Below are 25562 nucleotides of genomic sequence, written 5' to 3'. Positions count from 1 at the left end.
TAGAAGAAAAAGAGTTTGGAGACTTGGACACAGCCATTTCAGAACAGATGTGTAAGGCAAAGGATATAGATGGAATAAACTTTCTTGTGACCAGACCTTTAGAAGAAGACCACCGATCTTGCCAGGGTTGGAATAGGCTGGTCCAACTAAGAGTCTTTTCAGTTTTAGGATTGCAGTGGATATTAAGAGCAATGTCTAATAAGTCAACAGAAATGGCATGTCTAAGATAATAACAAAATCCTTGATAACCATTTAAAATCTGTAGCACAGCTGTCAGGAAAGTGCAACAGGAATAGCTCATCATTAAGAGCAGATATCTTTGGATAGAAAAGAGTTTCTCTTAGATAGCAACCTTCTTAGTATACCAAAACCAGGTGCCAGAGCCATAGGTACAAATCAGAACAAACACCACTTTTTACTAAAGTGGAAGGATATGGTGTTTAGTACCCTAGGATTGATGTGACAGACAGACAGACAGGTATGGAAGTATACTCAACTATTTTAATTTTATCATGGATGTGCAAGACATGTTTCTGAAAGTTTAATTTATGATCTAGAATAATACCCAGAAATTTATGTGAATCAACCATGGAGAGAGAGAGAGAGAAAATATTCTGTGTAAATCTCATGTATTCTATGGTTGGTTTGCTTGTTTGCAGGATGAAAATGCAGAGGTACCAGGATTAAAGAAAAAAATTATATGTCCCCTTGTCTGAAAGGCTGACTGACTCAGTCAGTGTGTGAAAAAAAAAAAAAAGGTAATGTATGCAATGCATTCCATTTCAGGCATGTTAGTAAATACTAATAATTTGTGATTTATTACAAAAAAAACGCACACACACACCCCACCAACAACACACACACACACACACACCGACAACTTGTGCACAAACCATGAAAATTTTGTTTCTGCACACTTGCCACATTGCCCATTTGTTCCTTCAACCAGCCAAAACAATAAATGCAACATGCAGTGTCAGCTACAACATGTAGTATAAAAAAAAAAGGTAAACTGCAGCCATTATCAACCTCTGCAGGATGGAAGCCTCCTCAATAGCCTATATGATTTATTGGTCTGATTTTAATGAAATTTGGAAAGGTTCAACAAATCTTTCTGAAAGATCAAAACAAAATTTCATGAAAATCCATCCACTAGCAGTAGAATACTTCCATGTGAATGGATGGACATTGTGAAGACAATAGGCACATTATACATACACCAGTGAGCCAAAACATTATGACCACCTACCTAATATGATGTTGGTCCTCCACATGCAGCCAAAACAGCTTGTACCTGGCAAGGCATGGATGCTACAAGATTTCTAAATGTGTTGTGGTATCTGGTACCAACACGTAACCATCAAGGTCCTTTAACTCCTGTAAGGTCCGTGGTTGAGATGCTGCAGATCGAAGTTGCTGTTCCAACAAACTGCAGATGCTTGATGGAGGCCAGAGCAATACCTGGAAATCTTCCTCATGTTCTGCAAACCAGTCTCGAACAATCCGGGCAGTGTGGCATGATGCATCATCCTGCTGAAAGACAGCACTGCCAGAGGGGAAGACCACTGCCACGAAAGGGTGTACCTGGTCAGCAATGATGTTTAGGTAGGTGGTAGACATCAGAGTGCCCAGCACATGGATGACTGGACCCAGGGTATCCCAGCAGAACATCACCCAAAGCATGACACCACCACCACCAGCTTATTTTCATCCCAAAGTGTATCCAGGCACCATCACTTCCGGTAAACGATGCACACGTACCCGGCCGTCTACATGGTGCAACAGGAAACATGATTCATCGGACCAGACAACCTTCTTCCAATCACTCAAAGTCCAGTTTCGATGCTCAGGTGCCCATTGTAGGTACTGTCACTGGTGAACAGTGGTTAGCATGGGCACTCAGAGCAGCCTACAGCTACACAGTCCCATTTTCAGCAGGGTTCCATGTACTGTGTGTTGTAACACATCACCAGCATTCCAATTACTGGAGAGTTGTGCCACAGTCACCCTGTTGCCACATACCATCTGGGAGAGCCTTCGCTCACCTCAAGCAACATTGAGCTGTGGTCGTCCAACTATCGGCAGTTTGTGGATTTTCTCTCCTTGGACTTTCAGTAGGTACCAACCACTGCCGACTGTGAGCATCCCACCAGCCATGCCATTTCGGATATGCTCTGATCCAGTCGTCTGGCCTTCACAATTTGGCATTTGTCAAACCCACTTAAGTCTGCTGCCTTTCCTATCTGAAGAAGAAGAGTAACACTGATTAACGGAGCTCAGTATCGGAAGTTTTTTTAAACCGTGTCCCGACCCACGCACGTGCCGTAGTTCACCTGCAATTTCCTCGATTTGCATAACGACTCGCTGGTCATAATGTTTTGGCTCATTGATGTATATACAAACATGCATAAAAATGCCCATGAAAGTTCCTGATGTCAAGATGAAAACCGAACACAGGACTTTACCAAACGGTGTGAAAAGATGGCAATTGTACTTGCTGTAATTAAGATTAAAAAATAAATAAAATATTACTCAGCACAAAGTCAATAATTTGACTTAATGGTAACTAACTAAAGAGGAAATATAAACTAAATGTCACAATCCCTACATGAATCTTCTTTAGTGTACTGAACAGAGAATAAGACTGAAAGTAAAGCTCACATCACACTGAACCCGAAGTAAAATTAAAAACAGAAAGCAGGAGCTTAATGATGGGAAAGATCAGCCCGCATATGCATCTATATAGGTGGTTTCAACGTAGCTGAGTGGTTAGGAGTGCGAGTGCAGTAGCACATGCTATTTGAGCAGACTATGATTTAAACCCACATGACTACTGAATATGGTTAACAATTGTATTCATGATTTATTGTAAAAAGTCCTCTGACCTGGTAGTCATAGCAGAGCATAAGCAGAACATTTACCTTTGACATCAATTTCTGCTATAAAATAAGGGAAAGGAGTTCAAAACTCAACCTTAATTCTTTTGCTGCCTCTGTTAATACAATTGGATAGATTCAATCAGCCCTAAGTACCTTATATACTTTTAGCTTCGACAATTTCTTTCAATTCAACTTCCTTTCATTATCATAAAATGATTTAACTCCCTGAAAAAATCAGATATACATCTGATATTCCATTCCTCAAAAACTTCACATGCAAATGTAGATGCAAGCTATTTATTCAGTTTCTCAGCACTCTGTAGAGAATTATCAATAGTTATGCCATTCATATACAGTGGACCAATATGGTTCACCCCTTTCCTTCAAAGGCGCCTCCGTAGCTAGGTGGGAAGGAGCAGCAGTGCATAGCACACGCTTCTTGATTAGACTGGGGTTCAAGCCCGTCACCACCAAATACGGAGGATGCGGAAAGGTCAGGGAATGACCACCGCATATCCTGGAGCAATATGGCCTTAGTTGCTAATGCTCCTAAAAACCAAACAAACAACAACAACCTTTCCTTCAAGTGTTATCGTAAGCAAACTATTTGCTACTTTTCTTTAAATAGAAAAGTAGCCAAAGATCTGAATCTGCCTTACTATGCTTGACCAACCTTCAGTAACTTGACTACAGACTACTTTATACTTACTGTTGGCCTCTATGTCTCTTGATACAGTAGAGCATCAGTTATCCGGAATAACTGAAGTTAGACCTCTTCTGGATAGCCAAATGGTAAGGTAAGATTAAATAAATTTAATCTTACCTTACCATTAAATTAAATAATTAAGTTTAATTAAATTTAAAAAAATTATAAACCAATCTCGGAAAACAGAAACATCCATCCAGGCATTTTTATACAAAACAGGAAAATGAGAAAGATTTTTAAATGCTCTCGGTTTTTTCGACTTACTGATAAAGAGCAATCTCAGTAGCATTTGCACACATAGCAATTGTAACTCGCTCTTTTCTCATCTTAAAACCGGGTGAGGGCATTTCTCTTTTAGTGGCTAGGGTTTTTCTCGGTAATGCTTTCCATAATAATCCTATCTCCATCAACGTTATAAACTTTTTCTTTCTCGTAATTTGCTATAACTGAAGCAAACTTACAATGACACTGCTGCCGATTTGTCTGCAGAAAGTTTCTCGCATTGAATATCTAGTTCGTGTACACAGTGTCTCAGTTTACAGTTTTTCAGCCAACCTGTGCTTGCCTTAAAATATTCATTACCTCTTAATTTTCGATTAAAATCCAATGCATTTTCATACAACATTGGACCAGACACTGGTTCACCTAAACTTCACTTCTGAAGAAACCACAAATAAAGTGCACTCTTTAGTTAAAGCAGCATTTTCGAGTTTCGACAGTCTTTTTCCTGCTAGATCCTCCTTCACTATCCATAATCGACACAAATTCTGTTATAGCAATGGGAATTTTCTTGATGTTGTAAATTGTTGAAGTCTCTACATTAAAATCTTTGGAGAGATTCCCTAAATTTTCACCTTTTCTAATTCTATTAATAATTTCTATTTTTTCTTGCAAGGTTAAAACTATGCATTTTCTTTTCGTTCACATTTTATCTTAAAAAATTGAGAAAAATAATAAAATCAGAGTTTTGGGCAGATATTATTCGTACCGAATCTGGAGCTAAACTAATCTGAAATTCACTCGTGGTTTCCGAGAAAACCCAGTAGTCTCTGTGATATTTTTCTGCAGCACATTTCTGAAGGTCACATAGAATTCTAGAGGGCACAACCATAAAACAATAAAAACAATTTTGAGTTTTCTGTTTATTGGGCTTGTTGTTTGTACAATCTGTTATAAATGGGTAGTAAACTCAATCTTTCGCTTATTAGAATCAAAATTCGATTTGCAAACGTGATCACTACAACCGGCGCTTACTGTACTACTGTTAATAAAAAAAAAAGAAAAAAAAAAGAAAGATCAGCTTTTCAAATTATTCCAGATAACCACATTCTACTGTAATTTATAATCATCTGCATTTTTTCCCTCTGTCACTAAATCTCATCAGTTCATCTGACATCAATTTATACTTGGTATAAAAAGCTTAGTAGCATGTATGATTACTTCCCTGAACACTTCACATTTAGCATTTAGCATTTGATAACAACATCAATTAGTACCACTGAAAAGAATTTAAAAACTAAGGCCACTGCATTTACCTTTGCAAAAGCAAAATCCCTTTACCATTAATAATAGTTATATCTTTAAATAAATCACACTTCAATTCATCATAGTGTATTGATGTGGGATTACTGCCACTTGGTCATTCCTTTACCTGGAAAGTTAAACTCTCTCATGACAAGATATTCTGATTTATTGGTCCACACTATTTGTCTATATAGTTGTTTGTTACACTTCAGTTTTGTTTTCCCAGTGCTTATGCACTACAATGACTCAACATTACACTGTCAACTCATATCAATCAGATGTATTGTTTTAGAATTATGTACCTCTTAGCTAAGGGCCTAACTTCTCCTTATCCTGTTTGTCTTTTCTGTTTAAATTGCACTCACCATATTTAAGAAAAATTACAGAAAAACCAAACTGGATAAAATAAGGAACTCAAATCTGAAAACCATGTAAATATATAGGACATAAGAAAATGGATACCAGCATTAAAACTATAATGTTTGGAATATGTAGAACAAACATAAGGGAATAGAAACAATTTAAAAATGAAATCAAAACAGAAAAGAAAGGTAGGAAGACCAAAGAAAAGATGCACTAGAAGAATAAAGAATCCTTGTTGCAACAACTGTTTATCTCATACTCAAAGTGACAGTAATGTGTACCACATTACATCAGTCAAAATATACATATCCTCATTACTGTGGGCAGGGCTGTAAATTGCAGACATTTGGCCATCTTTTATATTTTATCTCATAAAATAATTAAATGTTTTATAGGATAAAATAAATGTATTGGCATGTTCAATATATGTTCAAAATTTCTCATGTCTAGGGCATAGCAAATAACATATCAAGACTGCTGTGGCTTGTTTGTTTTGTTTTTGCATAAAAGCAACTAAGGCCATGATCCACCAGTGTATTCCATATTCTAACTGTCCGCATTTTATTTTTAGTTTGCCTGGGTGGAAAACCAGCATTTTAGAAAGGGAGGGAGCACACACCAAAGATCAGGTAACACAGCCAAAGTGAGGGAAAAAACCCCAGAAAAATTCTGCCTCTTAAAATTATGGGATTTTATATCAGGCTTTTTCCATACAGTATTAAAAGAAGGATCATACCTGCTGTCTGCAAAGGTGTCACACTATGGCACTCAATTTTTGATGCTCCCTTGTATGTTCTATAGCATCATTCTAAAGTTTTTGTCGTTGCTTATGAAATGTTTTTAAATTCACATCTTGTCCAATGTCTTTTCAGATGACATTCATAAGACTGACTTTTGCACATGGGATATTAGCAGCAATTCATTTGTGTCTACGACTCGTACAAACTTGCTGACGTTGAAAATGCTTTAAAAATTATTAATTTAAATTTTTTACAGTAACATTAATGTAAATTTTTGTATTCCTTCAGCATAGTTTTGGCATTCAATTTACATCACCGATTTTGTTAGAACTCAAGAAAAAATATGGCTGCCAAATCCCATATACAATTGCTGCCATTTTGCAACTCATAATTGATAACAATAACTGATGAAACAAGAATGCAGCTGTTCAGCACCCATTTATTGATGCAGAGTGGAAATTTGTATATAAAAAGGTGGAAGTGGACAGAAAGAAAGCATTAAAAATCAAGCAAAATATAAAACACTTTAATCTGATTGTCCACTATTTCTTTGAGAAAGTCATCAATAAAAATGAAACTGTCACATTTCCAGAAATCCATACAAACTACTAAAAACAATTAAAGAAAATATCAAAATAATCAAGAATTATAAAAGGGCTAATGCTCTGATGTAAAACAGCCAGATATTTTCATTTCATTTAAGCAAACCAATAAGCTAGTCACAAACTGCGCATTTGCACATAAGCAACTAGAGCTCATCTACTTATAAGAATATAAGAACAGAGACTGACATTATCTCTAACAGCTATAATAGCATTCAGAAGACAGAATGTGGTTATGAAGGCTTGTGAAAAAGAAAACACTAAACTGTGTAACAAATATAGCAAATTTATGCTGCAGTTAAGATTGAACTTGGAAAGTTGCAATTCTGCTCTCATGTACCAATCCACCTATATTCAAAATTAAATAAAATAAAATAAGAAAAGAAAGGACAAAGCAACATTCATCTTCAGCAGTACAAATGCACAATCCCCTGCCCGTCACCAAAGAACAAGTACCACTTTTATAATAAATATATAATAATTAAATAAAGGAATCAAAAACTCAGAGCCTCTACCCCTTCAAAGGAAGATCAGTGCTTGTGAACAATTGTATTTCAGTCGCTGACTATCCAGCAAAATGTCAATGGATGTCCCTACAATCCAAACAAAACAAAGGATAAAAAAAAAAAACCCTCAAAATTATTTAGTGTTTTCTTGTACATAAATCTTACTGATATTACCACATTGGTCCATACAGTAAAATTATTTTTGACACAGGTGTAACACAGTCCATTATATAATGGACTGTGTTACCTGTGTCAAAAATAATTTGTTACAGCTGTTGTTCTCCCCCCTTCTTTGATTTCTATTTTTCCTTCTGTCCCACTTTTTTTTTTGTTTGAATGTTCATCATCACAACTTGGTTTCTTCATTGTGTGTGTGTGTGTGTGTGTGTGTGTGTGTGTGTGTGTGTGTGTGTGTGTGTGTGTGTGTGTGTGTGTGTGTGTGTTAAATGGTGCATAAGCTACACTGGCTATAGTCTGCCTTTCTTCATTGTGTTTCAATTTACTGAATTATTTCATTTTAATTAAGTTATGTTAAAATCTGCTTATTGTGATTTAGTCCAACATTAATTTGCATTTAGTTTAAACTGGCTGACTGAGTTAAGATTTTAAATTTGCAGTTTATCTGTTATGTTTGCTTATTTAAACTATAGATTGTGATAACATACTTTATAATTCTGAGTTCTTTTTGTTAGGCTGTTTGCTTTGGATCACATAGACATCTATTGACATTTTGCTGTACAGCAGTCAATGGCTGAAATGTAATCCTTTTTTCGAGTTCACAAGAACTGATGTCCCTTTAAAGAGATAGCACTTGTGAGTTGCCAGTTCCTTTATTTAATTAAATATCTATTTTTTATAAAAATGGCACTCATTCTTTGGTACGTGTGAACATATCTCCTTGGGTTGGGGATTGTGCTTTTGTACTGCTAAAGGTGAATTCTGCTTTATCTTATTTATTTTATTTTGTTTAATTTTATTTCATTTCGAATTAAATGAAGTTCCTATATACTATGTTCCTTGAAACTGCTGGCACTTGCTGTATTTGTTACATAGTTTAGTGTTTTCTTTTTGGCCCCTATAGAAGTTATTAAAGAACATGGTTGTGATCTCCAGGTCATCATAAAGAAAGAAACACTATCAACCCATGGAATTAATATAACATACTAATGCATCAGTTACACTTGGCAAGGGTGCAATCTGCTGCCAAATTACCAATATATCTTAATATTCAAAATAAAATTAAATCATAAAATTAAAGAACAAACTAAGACACCTCCCCATCAAAGGAGAAGATATACTCTCACACCCAACAAAGAGTTCCACAACCACAATGAATAAAATATAGACCAGGGCACCCACAGGGACCACTTTCTTCAGGAAAACATGCCCTTGTTAATTCTAAAGAATCATAATTCAGTAACTGACTGCCAGATGGCAGTCAATTACTGAATTATGCATCATCAGACAATCCTAATACATTACAAAAAAGTAATGAACAAACAACTTCACATATGACGCTGCCATCTATAGTTTAAAAAAAACAATGAGCAAATAATGACCACACTATGCCACCATTAATGTGGCATATTATGCCTGTTATATGTAAAATTACATATATTCACTGCATTAAAACAACCTGAACTGCTGGAACGTGGTGCCACTTACCACTGACAAGATGCAACACCCCTCCCCCCCCATACCAATAATTAATTCTAAAGAATCATAATTCAGTAATTGACTGCCATCTGTCTGAAATTGTGATGAGTAGAACACAAATGTGGGTTGTTGTGGCATTTTGTTTCTACTGATTGCTTGTTTGTTGCATGTACTGAACAGATACAGGAAACTTCTAACGTGATCGTTGTAAATACAGCAGAATCCTGATTATCCAAAACCACCAGGAATGAGGGTGTTTCAAATAGTTTATTTCTTCATAATTGATTTTAAATGCAGTCTATCTAGAGTATAAAAGAAAAATAAGAAAAAAAAGTTAATGGGAGAAAATTACAGTAATTTTCATTTATGATTTAAGCATTACACATTGTACATACTTATATCATGTTAAAATAATTGCCGGTGTTTTTCTGCTTGAAAGATACTGGTCTTTCTGTTACAAGATTCTATATTTTCTTCAAATCCATCAATTGGATTGTATTGAATTCCTCTTGTGATTTGGCACATATAGTGGCAACATGAACTTCATTAAACACTTCGCCAACAGCTAGTAATGTTTTAATGAGGTATATTCATAATAGGTACATAATGTCTTTCATTTTCAGGTTTGTTTGATTAAAATTAGTATAATTAATGGTGAAACTAATTTCTCATCTGCCAAAAAAAAAGTGATAACCACTGAGTGATAATCATATAGCTAATGTGCACTTTGTCTCTTTAGTTGTGTATTGCTATTGAAATGTCCAAAGAATTTATTACAGACAGAAATTGAATTGTACAGAGAAAATCTGTTTTCTTTGTATACAATTCAGTTAAAGTTGTGGGACTATGCAAATTCAAGTTGAGAGACAATACAAATAAAAACTTAAAGAGCAACATGTATATTAAAAATACAAGAAGTCTGATGTGTCTGTGCAAACTGCTAAGTTCCTTTGGGCGAAATTAGGAGGGGAAAACAAAAGCCAAAAAATTTTGGACAATTGAATTTTTAGATGATTGGTATGCAGATAACTGCTAATCTACTGTATTCACTTTCAGTAAGAACTTCAGAGATATTTTTGAATTCTAGGAAAAATTACATAACAAATAAAAGCTTGTTTAAAAAAAATGCTTGGCCCTGATCTCTCATATTGAACTGTGGCAGCAGCATATCTGATATCACCATTTTGAACTATGGTAAAATAGTTCAAATGGTGAAATCAGATATTACCATTTGACCTAATTGATTTTCTCAACCTCATCATAACATAACTTTATTCATCGTTGCCTTTTTCTCTATTTTCTTCTTGTTTCCTGGACTGGTTCAATTAGGCTGAGTGAACCACTATAACAAACTAAGGTTGAAGTAGCCATTCTTTCACACAGGTTGCCCTTACTGCTGTCAAGCATCATGTGGACATAAGTATTTTTGTCTAATACAATAAAATGGTTAACCATGAATGGATATTCAAATTTAATTTTTATACTAAATGAAATAAAACTGAACAACATAACATGTTTTTTTTTTTAATATCACTTTTGCTATTAATATGTCTGCAATTTCATTGTACACCTAAATTTTAGATGATACCCAAATCAGAAACTGACTTGTTCGGATATAGTTACACCGATCAAATTTCTAAAAAAATTAAGTACTAAAAACAATAAAATTTTCTTACTTCCTATTTTTTTAGCGCACAAATTATTTATTTCACTTATAGACATGAACAAAAGATTTTAAAATTTCTAACCTCTGAAGTACGTAAACCATGGTTGAGTATATTCTCAACATCAGTGCATAATCGTGAAAGACCACCATAAGTATTCCATACATTGGTTGAACAGTTAGCTAACAAACCTTCCACTGTATTTTTTAAAGAAAATAAAAGGCGACCGCGTTCTTTTTCAGGGCTGAAAAAAAATAATAAATAAATAAATAAATAAGTAAAACTGAAGAAAATTTCAATACTTAATGTGCAAGTCAAAATCAGTAACAATTATTTTTAATAGAAAAATAAACAGATTGCTATCTAAACATTTAATCCCAAATTTCTTTACTAATATACTTTTTTAGTATTCTTTATATACGGGGGTCCTTGTTATCTGAGGATAACTTGTTCCAGAAAATTCCACTTAAAACAAATCCACTTAAACTGGGGACCAAATTTTCATAATGTGTGTTATTCTCATATAAGCTTAAGGACTTTTCTTGTATGAGCGCTCAGTTTACAGGGGTGCATTGTTGATACAGGTCTTCTATCCAGGTCACTAGTTGTCTTTCCATAACATTTAATAGTACACTCCTTTTTCATCAATTTAACCTCAGAATGCCAAATCATATCCTCTGCTCTTGTTTCGATATCTCCTTCATTATTTAGGATGGTGTGCATTGTTGTTTCTGGATCTCAAGGGAACGTGCAATAATGATTACTTGTTTTCCACTTCTTTTATGACGTATAACTTCTAATTTAATATCTAAACTTTAACTTTTACTCTGTCTTTTTTTTTTGTGATGTTTTATCATTAGCATTTTGACTTGAACACATGGTTAATAAAAATAAGAAAAACTAAGAATTCACTTAACGTAAAAATTATTGAAAATATCAGTAAAGTCTACTACAAGCAACAGTAAACAAGAAATTGACCATGGGTAGGAGTTGTTGAGTCACCAGGACACTCGCAGGAAGAGCAGGGCAGAAATAGTCAAGTGTGTATTGGAGTGCTTCAATGTAATTTGAAACAAAGTACATAGATACTATTATATTTTTTGTTTTCGTTTTTATATATTATTTGCAACCTCATAACTGTGATACTCTGATAATGAATACTTGATTACCAGGGAGTAGAGTATTCATTATCCGATTTTGAGGTACAGGGGCCCCCTGTACCCCAAAACCCAATGTAAATGATATGCTTCTCTAGACTATGTTAACAGAACATCACTGGTGCGTCTAGAGATTCTGACATATATTTAAGTCAGCGAGGTACAATTCTTAATACACCTCTTCCCATGCTTCTCATATAGAAAGGAGCTCAGTTGTGCATTTTGTCATATTTTCTTCTAAGTTAGGGATTGCTACTTTCAGTATTATCTTTAACAAAAGGAATTATGTTGAAATAAAATATACACGTATTGGCAAAACATGCTGAAACTACTGCCAAATGGACAGTTCATCTGGGACATTAAATTGTATATATGATAACCCAGTAACATTAACATAATGAAAATGTCAATGCAAAAATTATTTAGCTTATCAGACATTTTCTAATATCATCAATGGCGGTAATGCTGTCAGTGAACAGCATTAATGTGATTACTGTAATTCTTAAAATTTTAGCCAAATGCATTTCATACTTTACCTAAGCCTGTATAACCTCCCTCAAACCCATTCTCATCTCTGACAACTATACGAGACTAATTTATACTTACAGTATTAAATTTCTTTGATTTAGAATCAACCAGTACTTACAAAAATGTTTAGATAAAGGGGAAAATAATTTAACTGGTTTATGAAACTTTTACAAAATGTAATGACTTTCTTTATCATATTGGATATAATTAAAACGCATGAAGGATTATTACAAAAAAAAAAAAAAAACATGTTTGACATTCTATTTGATACTCTACAGGGTCATCAAAAAAGAGAAAGTTTTAAATGCCTACATTTCTTGAGGTACTACATTATCACTGGTGAGTTTGGTCATTTCAAGTGCAGTCTATGTTTTTTCAGAGATGCCCTCCATTGCTGCTTGCTGCTGTGATTTAAATATCTATTATCAAGAAAATAAATGAGAATTTCAGAATGCATCCAGTATTAATATTCATTTTCAATTTTCATCATTAATTGGAAAAAGTTTGGTCAAATTCTTTATAGCACCATGTCAGTGAAAAAAAACACACAGCTACTCACAAGCCCTTATTTTTAGCTGTTTTTTTGATAGCAAGACTGTTATCTCTACTAATATATTCTGATCTTATTATACAAGGTATATAAGGCCTTGAATGGGTTGAGCATGCTGAATTCTGATGGGATCCTTCCACTTGTTCAGATTACGAACCTAAGGGGGGCATAAATTCAAATTAAGAAAAGACAGATGTAGATTAGATGTGCGGAAATTTGCCTTTAGCCAGCGGGTGGTTAATTGCTGAAACAAACTTCCATCTGTCGTTGTGGAAGTTGATAGGCTGAATAAATTTACGGAGGAACTGGACAGGCATTTGGAGGGAATGGTGTGATTTTTTTTTTTTTTTTTTTTGGCTGATGCTGCATAAGCTCATACACTTGCTTTCTTGCATCAAATGCCACTGCTACTACTGCTACGATGTACTGTCAAAATTAAGAATTTTAAAATTCCATATTTTAAACTATTTCTTGCTTTTTTTCCAAAAAAAAATTGGCAAAGTAAAGATAACCTTTTGTCATTTGTGGTTATACTTTTTTGCATGCTCATTGGCAGATTGCTACAGAAAGCACATTGTTTAATTTGATTGAAAGAAAACTGCCATTCTTGGAAAGATTTTGGATTATCAACCCAATTATTGCTTTTTATGTTCCCCTTCTACAAAGATTTTCATTTGAACTGATTACACTACTTGGCATGATTTTCGATGTTTGTAAACTAATGGCAGTTTTTAACTAAGTTTTCTATGTGGATTTCAGAAATGTTATTAGTTTTTTTTTTCTATCACATACCGCTTCTTTCCCAATCACTTAAGTTGATATCATGAGTTGTATTACTGAATGTATTAGTTATGAGTAAATGCTGGGAATCTGTGAACTAAATCTTTGCATGTTGGCAACACGGCTTTTAGTCGTTTGACCTTGAGAGCTCCAAGCATCAGTGTTTTATCAGCATAAGCTCAGTTTATTTTTGAAGCTATTGTGTCAAACTTGTGCTGAAAAGTGAGTAAAATGTCTTCATGCAAGCGTTTAAACAATCTGAACTTACTTTGTCTTATTTGTGGAAGTTCTGAAGTCCTCAAGCAAAGACAGTATATTACAGAATTTGTAAAAAATGCATATTGAGCTTATTTTGGAGTGAAACTCTGTGACCAAGATAAACAATGGATTCCACAAAGTTTGCTGAACCTGTGTTGAACCTACACTGAGATTGTGGAAAAAATGGTAAAAAGAAAGCTATGCCATTTGCAATTCCCATGGTTTGGCAAGAGCCTACAAACCACTGTGATGACTTTTGCTTAGTTAATGTAGAGTAGAGGAGAGCACTGTGTATCCTAATATTCCATCTGCCATTAGATCATTCCCATATGGATATAATCTGCCAATTCCATGCCCTCCACTTATATTGGAGAATGTAGCAACAGAGAGAGTGCTGAGGCTTCTGAAGATGAAACTGAAGTCTACACACCTGGACACATTGAATCCAGCCTTCAACTGTTTTCACAGCACGAACTCAATGATCTGGTATGAGATTTAAATTTACCAAAGGAACCTGCAGAACTCCTTATTGATTCTAGACTTAAGTCAAAAAGCATGCTTCTAGGATGTTTTTCGGATAATACAAACACAGAGAACGAGAAATAGCCCCCTACTTTTCTGAGAATGATTCTATGGTTTTCTGCAGTAATATAAATGACAATGAACTATTTAGGAATTGGTTACAACCCTACACAGTGAAGACTTTTTATTGACACATTAAAGAAGAAAGGCTTAAGTTTTGCAAATTACAGTGTCTGGGGGCTAGGCACCAGCGAGGTGATCTGATAGAGGTGTATAAAGCCTTGAATGGTTTGAGCATGCTCAATGCTGATGGGATTCTTCCTCTTGCTCAGAATAATCACCTGAGAGGGCATAAATTCAAATTGAGAAAAGACAGATGTAGGATAGATGTGAGGAAATTTGCCTTTAGCCAGCGGGTGGTTGGTTGGCGGAATAGACTTCCATCCCTTGTTGTGGAAGTTGATAGCCTAAATAAGTTTAAGGCTCAGCTGGACAGGTATTTCGAACGAACAGAGGGGTGAAGTGGAAGTGGTTATTTATTATTATTTTTATTTTTTTAATTTTTGGCTGATGCTGCATAAGCTTGCTTTCTTGCATCAAATGCTTCTACTAATGCTAAGAATGATCTCGAAAGGTATGTTTCTTCTACAATGGAAATAAATATGGGTCAATTCCAGTAGCTGACTATGTGCATTTGAAAGAACCATATGAGAACTTGAATAAGTTGTTGATAAATATTAAGTATGAAGAACATGTGTGGTTGGTCTGTGCTGACTATAAAGTGATAGGCATGTTACTTGGACAGCATTCTGGCTACACAAAAATGCCTTGCTTTTTGTGTGAGTAGGACAGTCAGGCAAGGAATAAGCACTGGGGTATCAGGTGTGGCAAAAGAGGGGCAGTTTGTTTCCTGATTCAAAGAACATAGTTCATAAGCCACTGGTAGACCCCAAAACTGTCCCCCTTCCATTCATGCACATCTAAACTGGGTTTGATGAAACAGTTTTGTGAAAGATTTACCTCAGGAGAGCTCTTTCTTCAACTACCTTCGTACTAAATTCCCATTGATCACTCAAGAGAAGCTAAAACAAGGTATTTTTGTTCGACCTCAAATTCGAAAACTGATGAGGGCCTGAGATATTGAGGGAACTATGAATAAAAGAGAAAAACAGGCATAGATTAGCTTCAGATCTGTTGTTGAGAACTTCTTAGGGAACAACAAGGATCCAGACTACAAGAATACAGCTGAAAATATGTTGAAAAAGAAATTGGGCTGCAAGTCAAGGTACATTTTTTTGCTCTCCCACATCGACTACTTCCCAGAAAATCTAGGAGGCGTTAGTGAAGAACAGAGCGATTTCACCAGAATATTAAAGACTTGGAGGTGAGGTACCAGGGAAGACGGAATGTCAACATGATGGCTGACTGTTGCTAGATGTCAAAGAGGGACTGTAATTAGAAGGATCTGGAAGAAAATCAAAGAAACAACAATTTTACCCATTGTAGATCAGTTTTTAAAATGAGAGGCAACCGTTGACTGGTTAACTGGGAAAGTTTTGCGTTTGGCAAAGAGGTCCTGTCTTTGGGGAGGTAATGAACCTGTGAGATGAGTATACATTGGAGGTCCTCATCCAGGGGACAATCAAAAATCAAATATAAGTGGTCCCAGAACTCCTGGAGACCACAATGCCAGAGAGGGTTGTCTATTATTCCAAGGGAGGTGAGTTTTGCTCTGATGGAGCCATGACCAATTAGTAAGTATGTAGTCAGGAGGCAAGGAAAGAACCATGCCAGTGACCTGGGGTACGTCTTATGAATGTGAGGAATGAATTTCCAGGTTATTGAGCCTTTCGTGGATTCGGTCCATCTCGTTTGCCAAGCCTGCTGTAGGAAGGTGAGCAGTCATTTCTTTTCCATGCTGTGATTGTTGAGAGGGTCAGTGGTAAAGCCCATGCAGGTGATAGTTTCCTTTGCTCAGGTGGAAGAGCATACAACAGTGAATGACTGCGGTATGCTCTTCCACCAAGGTCCAAGAGTAGGATGCCCACCAGCATTTGCAGGGCATGTGTGCTGATGGTGCAGCAGGCTCGGGTAATGGTAAGCAAAATAGATTGTTGAATAGTTTCCAGCTTCTTTTTATTGGCAACTATAGTAGCTCTGTGAAACCATATGCCAAAAGTGTATGGTGATGGTAGGGATGAACACTGCCTTGTAGAATAGTGAGAGGATTCTTTTCTTCAAGCCCCACTCCTGGCATGCTACAGGGCCACCAGGGCCAAATAATCCTTTAATTTCTTCTGGATGTAGGTGAGATGAGGAAGGAAGCTTAAGTTCTTGTCTAGGACACCTAGATATTTCATCTGATTCTCTAGTTTAATTGTAGTGCCCTGAATTTTTATTTGTGGAGGTCTTGTTGGAGCAAGTGATCCTCTCAGAAGAATGGAACAAGTCTGTTAGCAAAATGGAGAGGATTGTGGTTGGCTCAGTCCTGCAGGGTGGTCAAGGCCCCGTTGGCAGAAGCCTCCAGCTGAGCCCTCCTGTTAGTGGCCAGCATCAGGACTAAGTCATGGCATACGCCCAAGTGCAGACATTGCCAAGGTCTTTGTTCAGGAATTCGTCAAGGATTATGTTCCATAACGTGGGAACAAGAACTGAGCCCTGTGGGCAGCCACAGAGAACTTGGTAAGTCACTGGCAGAAGGGGGCTCAAACTACAACAGTTCTTTGTGTGAGATAGCCTTGGAGGCATTTATATAGATTTTTTTTTTTTTTTATGAAAACCCCAAACACAAAAGATATCAAAACCTATAGTATTTAGTACCATGCATGGGTTGAAGGAGATAGGGAGGGGGGATGCCAGAAACTTTGCTCTGGTGACTAAACAAGGGTTTCAGCATTTCAAGTTTCCAATAAGCAAAGTGGTGAAACTGCACAAAAATTGATGAGTGTCATCTGCCACCTGGGGGGGCGGATAAATTATTATGATTCCAATGAAAGACTAAAGGAAGCTGTAAATGATGCTTTAGAACATAACAATTAAGATGCAGAGGAGCATATCACACTAAACCAGACATAAAATCATTCTGTGTAGTGAGAATGATGGTTTGCATACAGATACACTGAATACATGATAAACTTGTTCATAATCATCTATAAACTAGTACCACTTTGTCAAATTATGTATACAATTCATATTTTGGCGTTTTTTCTTCCATATACTTTTATTACTATAAGTACAGAACACTGGAGTAGCATAAATGTGTATATTTGAACTGAAGTGGTCGAATGTGAATGAGAGTGGAAAAATTCAACGAAATGGTCGAATGTGAATGAAGAGTGGAAAAATTCAAAGAAGTGGTCGAATGTGAATGAAGAGTGGAACAATTCAAAGAAGTGGTCGAATATGAATGAAGAGTGGAAAAATTCAACGAAGTGGTTGAATGTGAATGAAGAGTGGAAAAATTCAATGAAGTAGTCAAATTTGAATGCAGAATGAAGAACTGGATTTGAATACCAAATGAAAAAGAACTGGATTTGAATGTCAACAATTTGAATGACATGCATCATAGCAATCTGACTAATGCTTATTTCATTGAAACAAATTCCTTTCTTTAACACAGCCATTTGATTTGTAATAAAATTAACCACAGGGGTTCACATCTGGTGAGTATGGGCTTGGCACACCCAGGGTTCTGATCTGGATATCATCATTCTTCTCTTCTTGGCAATTCCCTTCTACTTCTCTCTCTCTGGGTAATTTTGGAAATTTTTTTTAAGCTGGTGCAGTGTAAGCCTCAGGCTTCCTTGCACTATATGGCTAGTAATAATAATACTACTACTAATAAAAATTACTGTAATTATAACAACAAATAAAATCTATGGCTAAAAATATATTTTTTTTTTTACTGCAAAAATACTTATTTGTTTTGTGTTTGTAAATCTTGTAAATATGTTTTTCATTTTAAATAAAATTATAAGACATAGAAAATAACATCAGACAGACAAAAAAAAGATAAAAAATGATTCAGTCTAAGGAATGAAGCACCTGCAGCTCCAGCATACTAGAACAGTTTGAGCTTTATTTTTGCATTTCCTTAGAAGCTGCATTTTATGAGAGCCACAATGACAATAGCTATGGCTTCTGTATTTCAGTTCAAGGGAAAAACAACCTTGTAAAATTTTAAGAAATACCACAAAAACATTATTATTATATTGGTTTCTCTTGTTTATTTTCTTTCAATATTTTTAACTGACTTTAGCAAATCATAATTAATACACCAAATCAGTAAAAAAGATAAAAATTAATTTTTTTTAAATTAAAAACAAAAATCGGCATCTCAAAGATGCCAACAGAAGGCATGAGTGACAGAAGATTAATATTTATATTTTGTTCCTGAATTATATAACATTCCTTTATGACATGCTATTTAATATTTTTACATGAAAATATTAATTTTCTGGTAATTAAAACAGGCCAAAACTCATTGCCAATGGAATCACTGTATTGGGCCTCATCTTTTTGTGATATCCCCCACAGTTTGATGTACACTTGCTTTTCCAAACTGTCTCTGCATCCTATCTCATATTCGGGGGACAAAAAAAGAAAATAATAATAAAATAGGCGAAAGAAAAAAACAAACAGGAATCTACAATCAAATACAAACACGGCTTCCAATCAGCCTCAGTACACTTATTTTATTTCTCTGATTTTATTACTTGTAAATTGTAATAACTATATAAAGTGTTGAAATACGTGGAGAAAATGCCTGGGAAAGAACCAATCAATAATTATCCACAACTATAACGAAAATCACTGCATTCTATTTCATTCAGAATGTCTTAAATACATAAGGAAATATTTTGAACAACTCTAATAACTCAAAATTAAAACACTAAACTTAACACGTTTGATCATCATATGACAGTCACTTCAAATATACAATATTACATAATTCTTACAGTTCAACTAATTACTTGCACTTTTATTATATAAATATTTATTACAATACCTGGTTTCCGAAATAAATGGAAATTCGACAGCTCTTGCTCTCGAATTAAGCATGTTTCTATTTCACACATGGTGTCACCAGCAATGTTTAAGGAAGTTGTAAGAAGGTTAGGACTCCAAACTTCATGGGAATAACTATTTAAATACTTAATGCTAATATAATACTACTTAAATTTTTAACAAAAAAACTCAGTAAATAAAAATATCAGCTAATCAGCATATTCATAGCACCAAACCGATTCATTAAACCAACGTAAAACCTATTTCTGCATTAAAGGTGGAATGAGTACGACATACTCAGTTTTCCATCGTTTTTATTATTTTTTTATTTTTTTTTTATCTCGCTATTTTAATTACCACTGAATATATTTGGAGAACGGTAGATGATATTCTAAAAAAAATAACTCACAGCTATAGTTGGTTTCACAACTTTTATGAAACTTTTAATAAAGTTTCTGATTTAAATTAATAATATATGTAGCTAACATTATTAGAAAGGCTTTTGATACTGTTGCACATGGAAGACTGCTGCACAAATTGGAGCAGTGCGCCATTGGAGGCAAATTGCTGCTATGGATAAAGGGATGGTTGAGGGGGAGAAGACAGAGAGTGGTATCAATGGACACTGCTGATCGTGGACTAATGTTATTAGTGGAGTCCCTCAGGGTTCGATTATTGTTTTCTGTATTTATAAATGATATTTATGATGGTATATCAAGCTTAATGTCCAAGTTTGAAGACGATACAAAGGTTGGCAGGATTGTTAAGGACGCTACTGACAGTATGCTGCTGCAACAGGATCTGGAAAGGTTGAGCAGATGGGCTGAGAGGTGACAAATGAAGTTTAACATTGACAAATGTAAAATACCAAATATGGGAAACAGTAACCCCAGAGCAACGTATCAACTCTGTGGTACTACACTGACAGTGGTAGAGAACGAAAAGGACCTGGGGGTATTTGTGTAAGCAGATATGAAGTTTTCTGAGCAGTGCAGACGGTCTGCAAGAGTAGCTCATAGTGTCTTGTTCATGATATATAGGAATTTTTCTAGATGGGATAAGGAGGTGATTATTCCCTTGTGGCAATGGTCGGGCCACAACTTGAGTACTGTATTCAGGTCTGGAGGCCTCATTTCAAGAAGAATGTAGAGCTGCTGGAGCGAGTACAGAGAAGGGCAACAAGATTAGTGAATGGAACAAAGGGTTGCTCTTACAAAGAAAGCTTAAGTTTTGCAAATTATAGTGTCTGGAGACTAGGCACCGGGGAGGTGATCTGACAGTGGTGTATAAAGCCTTGAATGGTTTGAGCATGCTCAATGCTGACGGGATTCTTCCTCTTGCTCTGAATAATCACCTGAGAGGGCATAAATTCAAATTGAGGAAAGACAGAAGTAGGATAGATGTGCAGAAATTTGCCTTTAGCCAGAGGGTAGTTGGTTGGTGGAACAGACTTACTTCCATCCCTTGTTGTGGAAGTTGATAGCATAAATAAATTAAGGCTCAGCTGGACAGGTATTTCGAACGAACGGAGGGCTGAAATGGGAGTGTTTTTTTTTTTTTTTTTGGCTGATGCTGTATAAGCTTGCTTTCTTGCATCATATGCCTCTACTAATCCTAATGTAATGCTAATGCTAATTATTTAAGAGACTAAAGGGGGAAATTTCAAAGAGAACGCTCTCGTTATGATATTGACTATAAAATATTTAAGGGTAAAGGCCTCATGCTACAAGGTAGATTGACTAACATATAGGTTAGTGCAAAAGCACATTTTTAACGTAGCCATCTAACAAAGTAGTTAAATTAATCAATTAAATTGGCATCGTTTTGGTTATATCTCATATCTCATATTCACAACGAGTTGCCATGGTATTGTACTACCTCGAATAAGTAACACTTCACCAATGAAGAAGGTTACTGTTACTTATTTCCAGCGGATACCACCACCCAGACGACACCGTTTCAAAACTTGTTGGCTTCTCCTGTGGGTACGACAGGTACCATGGTGTTGCAATAGTGACAACCCAGTTATGAAGTATAATTTCACAATATGAGAGATGCCTGATTGCGTGCAGTGACTATAAAATATTTAAGGGCAAAGGCCTCATACTATGAGGTAGAATGATATAAATTTTATAGTCTATATCACTGCACACCATTTGTAAATGCCCCATTTGTAATTGCCAATGGCATAGTGCCTGTAGATCCAGCACTGTGGTCTGTGCCAGCGGTCCCGCACCTAGATAGGTGCCAGTAGTATATCCTACCCATTTTGGGTTTGCAATAACTTTTAAATCCCGCACTCTGAGGAGTGCCAACATCCTCAGATATAACCTTAAGCTGTTGTGTAGGTTGTTGGAAATATTTGATTGCCGAAGCACCACCAGGAGAAAAGAGGGGAGCAGGGAGGGGAAGGGATGGAGATTAAAAGTGAACTGGGCTAGAGCGCACCGTTGAGGTCGCCAATGTCAACAATCCCTGTCAGATAATGTATCCATTATCCCAGACAAGAAGTACATTCAGAAGGCTTGCATTTAGTGTTATTTTGCCTCCTCCGGGTGTTTCTTGAGTCTTCCTTGCCTTATCAATGGCCATTGTCTGGAGAGGTCAGTTCTAGTTTAATTGCTTCTAATAGAACTAAGTCACAGTTAGGAGTTGATGGTCTAATTTTCCATTTCTCAAGGACAACATGGTGCATCTTCAGTGGCTGTGCCGGCTCCCGACCGAAGTACGACACATCTGTCCTTGTAAGATCGCTCCAGGTCAACAAAGGTAAGGTCGTCAGCGAACAGTTTGATTTCACTCTAATTATTTCAAGACAGTAATTGGTAGCAGTATATGCAAATTCTCAGTGGGTCCTGAGGGTATTGATCCATCCGGTAGGTGTTGTTATTCTCAGGCTGCAATTTTAAGTCTAGGGTTTTCAAGTCCATTGGTTTAAATTTCCTGTGTCTCTGATTGGAAGCTTCATTATTTTGTCAGTTCCTCCAAATAGTTTGTCAGTTTCTGGTCAGTTTAGAGTATAGCCATATAGTCAGTTCCATGGCGTACATTTAAAAAGTCCATGTCAGTGTCTGTCAGCTAACAGTTTGATTTCACTGTCATTGTTTCTAGTCAGTAATTTGATAGTAGTACATGTCGGTTACCAATGGGTCCCTACACTATGCTGTCCAGTAAGTGTTATTTTCAAGGTGCAGTTTCAAGTCGAGGTTTGTAAGTCGGGTGTTGTCATTTTTAAGTTGACTCTCATTAGAAGTATTTATTTTTTTGGGCATTTATGTCAGGTCATTTTGTCGATTTCCGATCAGTTTAGTCATATAGTCAATCCGTGGCATGCATCAGTAAGGTCCATGCTAGTGCTCTCTGTGGATGGCAATTAATGTCCTGCGTCGGACAAAAAGCTCCTTTGCATACTTAGTAAACTGCTTCATATGCTTTCCCCAGAACTTCTCGATTGCCTTCTGCTCTTGTGATCCGTTTTCATCATTCCCCTCTTCCCGAGTCTCCTATAGAATGCTTTTTGGTTCTCATCGAAGGTTCGGTTATTTATTTTCCTCTGGGAGCTATCTTTGTATCGTCGTAGTCTCTTGATTAGCGCGAGAAGGATCTGTTTCAGTGTGTCCAGGTTTTTTATTTTATTTTTGTCTCATGTTTGCTGTGGGTGCTGTGTGTCATGAGGATTCTCTTCACTTTTTCAATAAATTTCTTACTCCAATTGACCGAGTACCAACGGGCCATTAAGAGTCAAGATAGGCCAAATGATCCATTGGTACTGGGTCAATTGGCCTATCTTTAATCTTAATTCTCTATCTTCTGCTGAAGTCGTCTTTCCCTACTTAGTGGCACTTCTGCTGCTTTTTGTTTCAGTCTCTCATTTCTTTTCTATTAATATCAGTCGCTGCTATGGCACCACAGTATATCGTTGTGTGTGTTCGTGGGTAGCACATGTGGTATTGCCACCGTTCTCCCCACACCGGGTGGAAAAGGCCGGGTTCGAATCCCGTCGATGACGCGAGGATCTTTATTGGACTTTTTTCACTCCGTGGTTGAGTTAGTCGGTCTCAGGCGTAGATAGCAAGGTTTTCCCCCACAAAGTTTTTCTTCCAGTAAACAGACAAATCGACCATAGAACTTGCAATTAACAAACATATAACACAGCACGATAGATGAATTTAATTAGTCGGGTGGCCTATAATGAATAAAATAGTTTATACTGTTATGTCCGGTATGTAGTGCGGAATTGTCCTATCCGTTATTAAGGCAGGGTCCCAGTACAGCTTGTGGGTTGGGGTTCTAGTACTGCCTGGGGATTCTACTTGTAGTACGGTACACTTTCTTCGATCAACTGGTATTTCCTTGCTAGATTCTAATGTATTATCCTGGCTACCTGGTCGTGTCTATGAGTGTACTCAGTCTGAGTGATCACCCTACACCCCGCAGTGATGTGTTGGATTATTTCTGAGGCTAGTTGGCATCGTTCCTTCTTATCCCTTGTGGATACGAAGGAAAAGGCTACCTATCTGATTGATATAGCGGTACCCAACACTGGCAACCTGAAGAAAATCCATGAGGAAAAATCAGGAAGTACACGAACCTAAGACAGGAGATAAAAGAGATGTGGCATATGCAACAAGTAACGACCATCCCGATCATCGTGTCAACCAGGTATGGTGCCAAAGTCCCTACATAACAGCCTAGCAGCAATAGGTCTTCTCCCAGCGAACAACTAGAAGGAACTCCAGAAAGTCGCAATCCTGAACGCCTGTCGGATAGTCAGAGAGCTCCTCGACTAACAATAACGCCAGGCATACCAACAACCACCCTATGTACTTGGTAACAATACCCGTTACGAAGTGGAACCCCCAATCAGGGAGAAATAATATAAGAGCTATAATAATAATAATAACAACCAGAAATTTAGGTCACCGAACAGCGAATCAGAGAAGGACCATCATCACGAAGAACCTGATAGCTCCTGGAAATTTGGAAAAAATCAAGGTCGTGAGCGATCAACTACAAAGAATAAAGAATGCGGAACCAGAGGAGGAAGAACATGCCACCACCAAACCAGAGGAGGAAGAGCAAGAAGAAATGAAACCCACAGCAACTGAAGTGGAAAGAGACAAGGTTATGAAATGCATAATAGATGACGAGTGGAAGAAGGCTCTAACAGAACTCGAAGGAATGGACCTCCACAAAGACTCATGTGATACCGAAGCAGAGGCCGAATAGAACCTTGTGGAGTCACAAACCACCTGAATGCTTACATAATATCGACAGCAATGTAGCAACACTGGAGGCCATCAACACAGCCATGTATTGTGCTGCATTAGCAGCCACGAGGATTAATGGAAGAGAAACGAGAGACCAGCAGCAAACGAACCGAAAACAGAAGGAACCACCAGCTGGGGAAAGAGGACTTCAGCAGACGATAGAAGAATTAACAGTCAAGATAGGCCAATTTGACCCAGTACCAACGTGACAGTAAGAGTAAGAAATTAATTGGAAAAGTGAACAGCATCCTCAAGAGCGACAGTGTACACAGCAAACAGGACAGGAGACTAAAAATCAGATAACAGGAGAGTACTTGGACAGATTGAAGCAGAATCTCCTTGTACTCAGCAAGAGACTACGCTGATAGAAAGAGAGCTCTCAGAGGCAAATAAAAAAGCGAATCTTCGATGAGGGCCAAAGAGGCTGCTACAGGAATCTCAGACAAGATGGGAAAGAAGGGAACGGACAACCCAAGAAGAAGACGATTGAGGAGTTCTGGGGAAACATGTGGAGCAGGGAAGTAAGACATAATAGCCCAGCCACCTGGATAGAACTAAAACGCAAGATAGAACTAAAATGCAAGATAGTCAAGGACGTAGAAGAAACGAGAGGGTGGGAAATTCGGGAAGGAGAAGAAAAACAGACGATCAAGAACTCTCACAACTGGCGAACTCCAGGAATAGATAACGTCCACAACTATTGGTACAAGAAGCTCATTTGCACACACAAACACCTAGCAGAGCAGTTGACCCGAATGTTAAGGCACCTAGAGACAATCCCAAAGTTTCCCACTCAAGGAATTACATGTCTAAAGCCTAAAGACGAAGATACAAGCTGCAAAACCAGGAA

At 36.7% G+C, this 25562-nt stretch overlaps 1 protein-coding gene across 1 annotated transcript in view; it reads right to left on the bottom strand.

The window, feature by feature from the left end:
• The window catches only part of Rubicon (run domain Beclin-1-interacting and cysteine-rich domain-containing protein rubicon), a 289246-nt gene extending 269664 nt beyond the window's left edge, over positions 1–19582 (bottom strand). Inside the window, exons 1-2 of the mRNA XM_090376184.1 lie at positions 19444–19582; positions 10725–10884 (exon numbers count right to left, since the gene is read on the bottom strand). Of these exons, the coding sequence (XP_090232310.1) occupies positions 10725–10884; positions 19444–19496 (213 nt within the window). The 5' untranslated portion in view covers positions 19497–19582. The remainder of the gene's footprint in view (positions 1–10724; positions 10885–19443) is intronic.
• Between the last annotated feature and the right edge of the window lie 5980 nt (positions 19583–25562).

Source organism: Mastigoproctus giganteus, chromosome 6 (assembly GCF_048544385.1).
Source record: "Mastigoproctus giganteus isolate SK-2022 chromosome 6, ASM4854438v1, whole genome shotgun sequence".
NCBI classification, from domain to species: Eukaryota; Metazoa; Arthropoda; class Arachnida; order Uropygi; family Thelyphonidae; genus Mastigoproctus; species Mastigoproctus giganteus.
The sequence above is the reverse complement of the archived record's forward strand: the minus strand, read 5'-3'. Positions and strand labels throughout refer to the sequence as shown.